The sequence below is a fragment of the Cynoglossus semilaevis genome, chromosome 4 (genome assembly GCF_000523025.1).
Source record: "Cynoglossus semilaevis isolate Cse_v1.0 chromosome 4, Cse_v1.0, whole genome shotgun sequence".
In the NCBI taxonomy this organism is placed as follows: domain Eukaryota; kingdom Metazoa; phylum Chordata; class Actinopteri; order Pleuronectiformes; family Cynoglossidae; genus Cynoglossus; species Cynoglossus semilaevis.
Genome location: NC_024310.1, coordinates 510,821 through 511,729, shown reverse-complemented (window position 1 = coordinate 511,729; position 909 = coordinate 510,821). Strand labels below are relative to the sequence as shown.

At 57.9% G+C, this 909-nt stretch overlaps 1 protein-coding gene across 1 annotated transcript in view; it reads left to right on the top strand.

Moving 5' to 3' along the window:
* Window positions 1-909, top strand: part of LOC103377604 (WD repeat-containing protein 49) — an 18,673-nt gene that overhangs the window by 13,621 nt on the left and 4,143 nt on the right. The window contains exons 14-15 of the mRNA XM_025055197.1: window positions 152-379; window positions 556-880. Coding sequence (XP_024910965.1) covers window positions 152-379; window positions 556-880 — 553 coding nt within the window. The remainder of the gene's footprint in view (window positions 1-151; window positions 380-555; window positions 881-909) is intronic.

The window sequence follows — 909 nt, the reverse complement described above, 5'->3', positions numbered from 1 at the left end:
GGCCCCCCGACGGGGCCGACAGGCAGACAACTGCTCTGAAAGGCCAGGTCAGAAACACAAGGTCAGATCCTCTGAACATTTTTATAGTCTCCCCCACCTCACCCCCCCCCCCCCCCCCCCCCCCCCCCCCCCCCCCCCCCCCGTCAGCCATTATTTATTTCTGATGTATTTCCGGTGCCGTCCTTCAGGCGGTGCAGACCTGGTGTCCTGCGGAGGTTCTGGTGTGGTCCGGTTCTGGAACAGTGTTGACGGCCGACTCCTCGGACACTTCACTGCTCACAACAAAGATCTGGGCTCCATGGTGATGACGCTGAGTCCCTGTGGGGGGGTCTTAGTCACTGCTGACGGAGAGGGACGAGTCAAGACCTGGGAGATCCAGGTGGGTTCAGTTCTTCACCTCTGTTTGACGTGGTCCAACCTGAGGTTCTAGCTGACGTCAGTCTGTGATACCTCTTTCTGATTGGCTCAGTTGGATGACACTGAGCAGCCGATCACCTCAGAGCTGATCTTCACTGTGATTGGCTGAACAACGACGTTCTTCTGTTTTTACTCCAGCGTTATTTACTCCAACCGGACGATGACGTCACCGCGGACGCTCCCGACCTTCGGTCCACTTTCCGTCCCCACCGTGATCGCGTCACTCACCTGGAGACGTTTGTCCACGGAGACAGGCTCCTCCTCCTGTCGGCGTCGTCGGACTGCAGCGTGTCTCTGAGCCACCTGTCTGGAGACACCGTCGGACGGTTTGGTCAGGTGTGGAAACACACACACACACACTCACACACAGTACAGGGGTCACCTGAGGTCACGGCTACAGCTGAGTACAGTACTGCAGGAAAGAGTTCTGGACAGGACCACTCTGTCAAGGTAACAGTTCTGGGTTCCTGCTGTCTCAGATGGAGCCCCCCC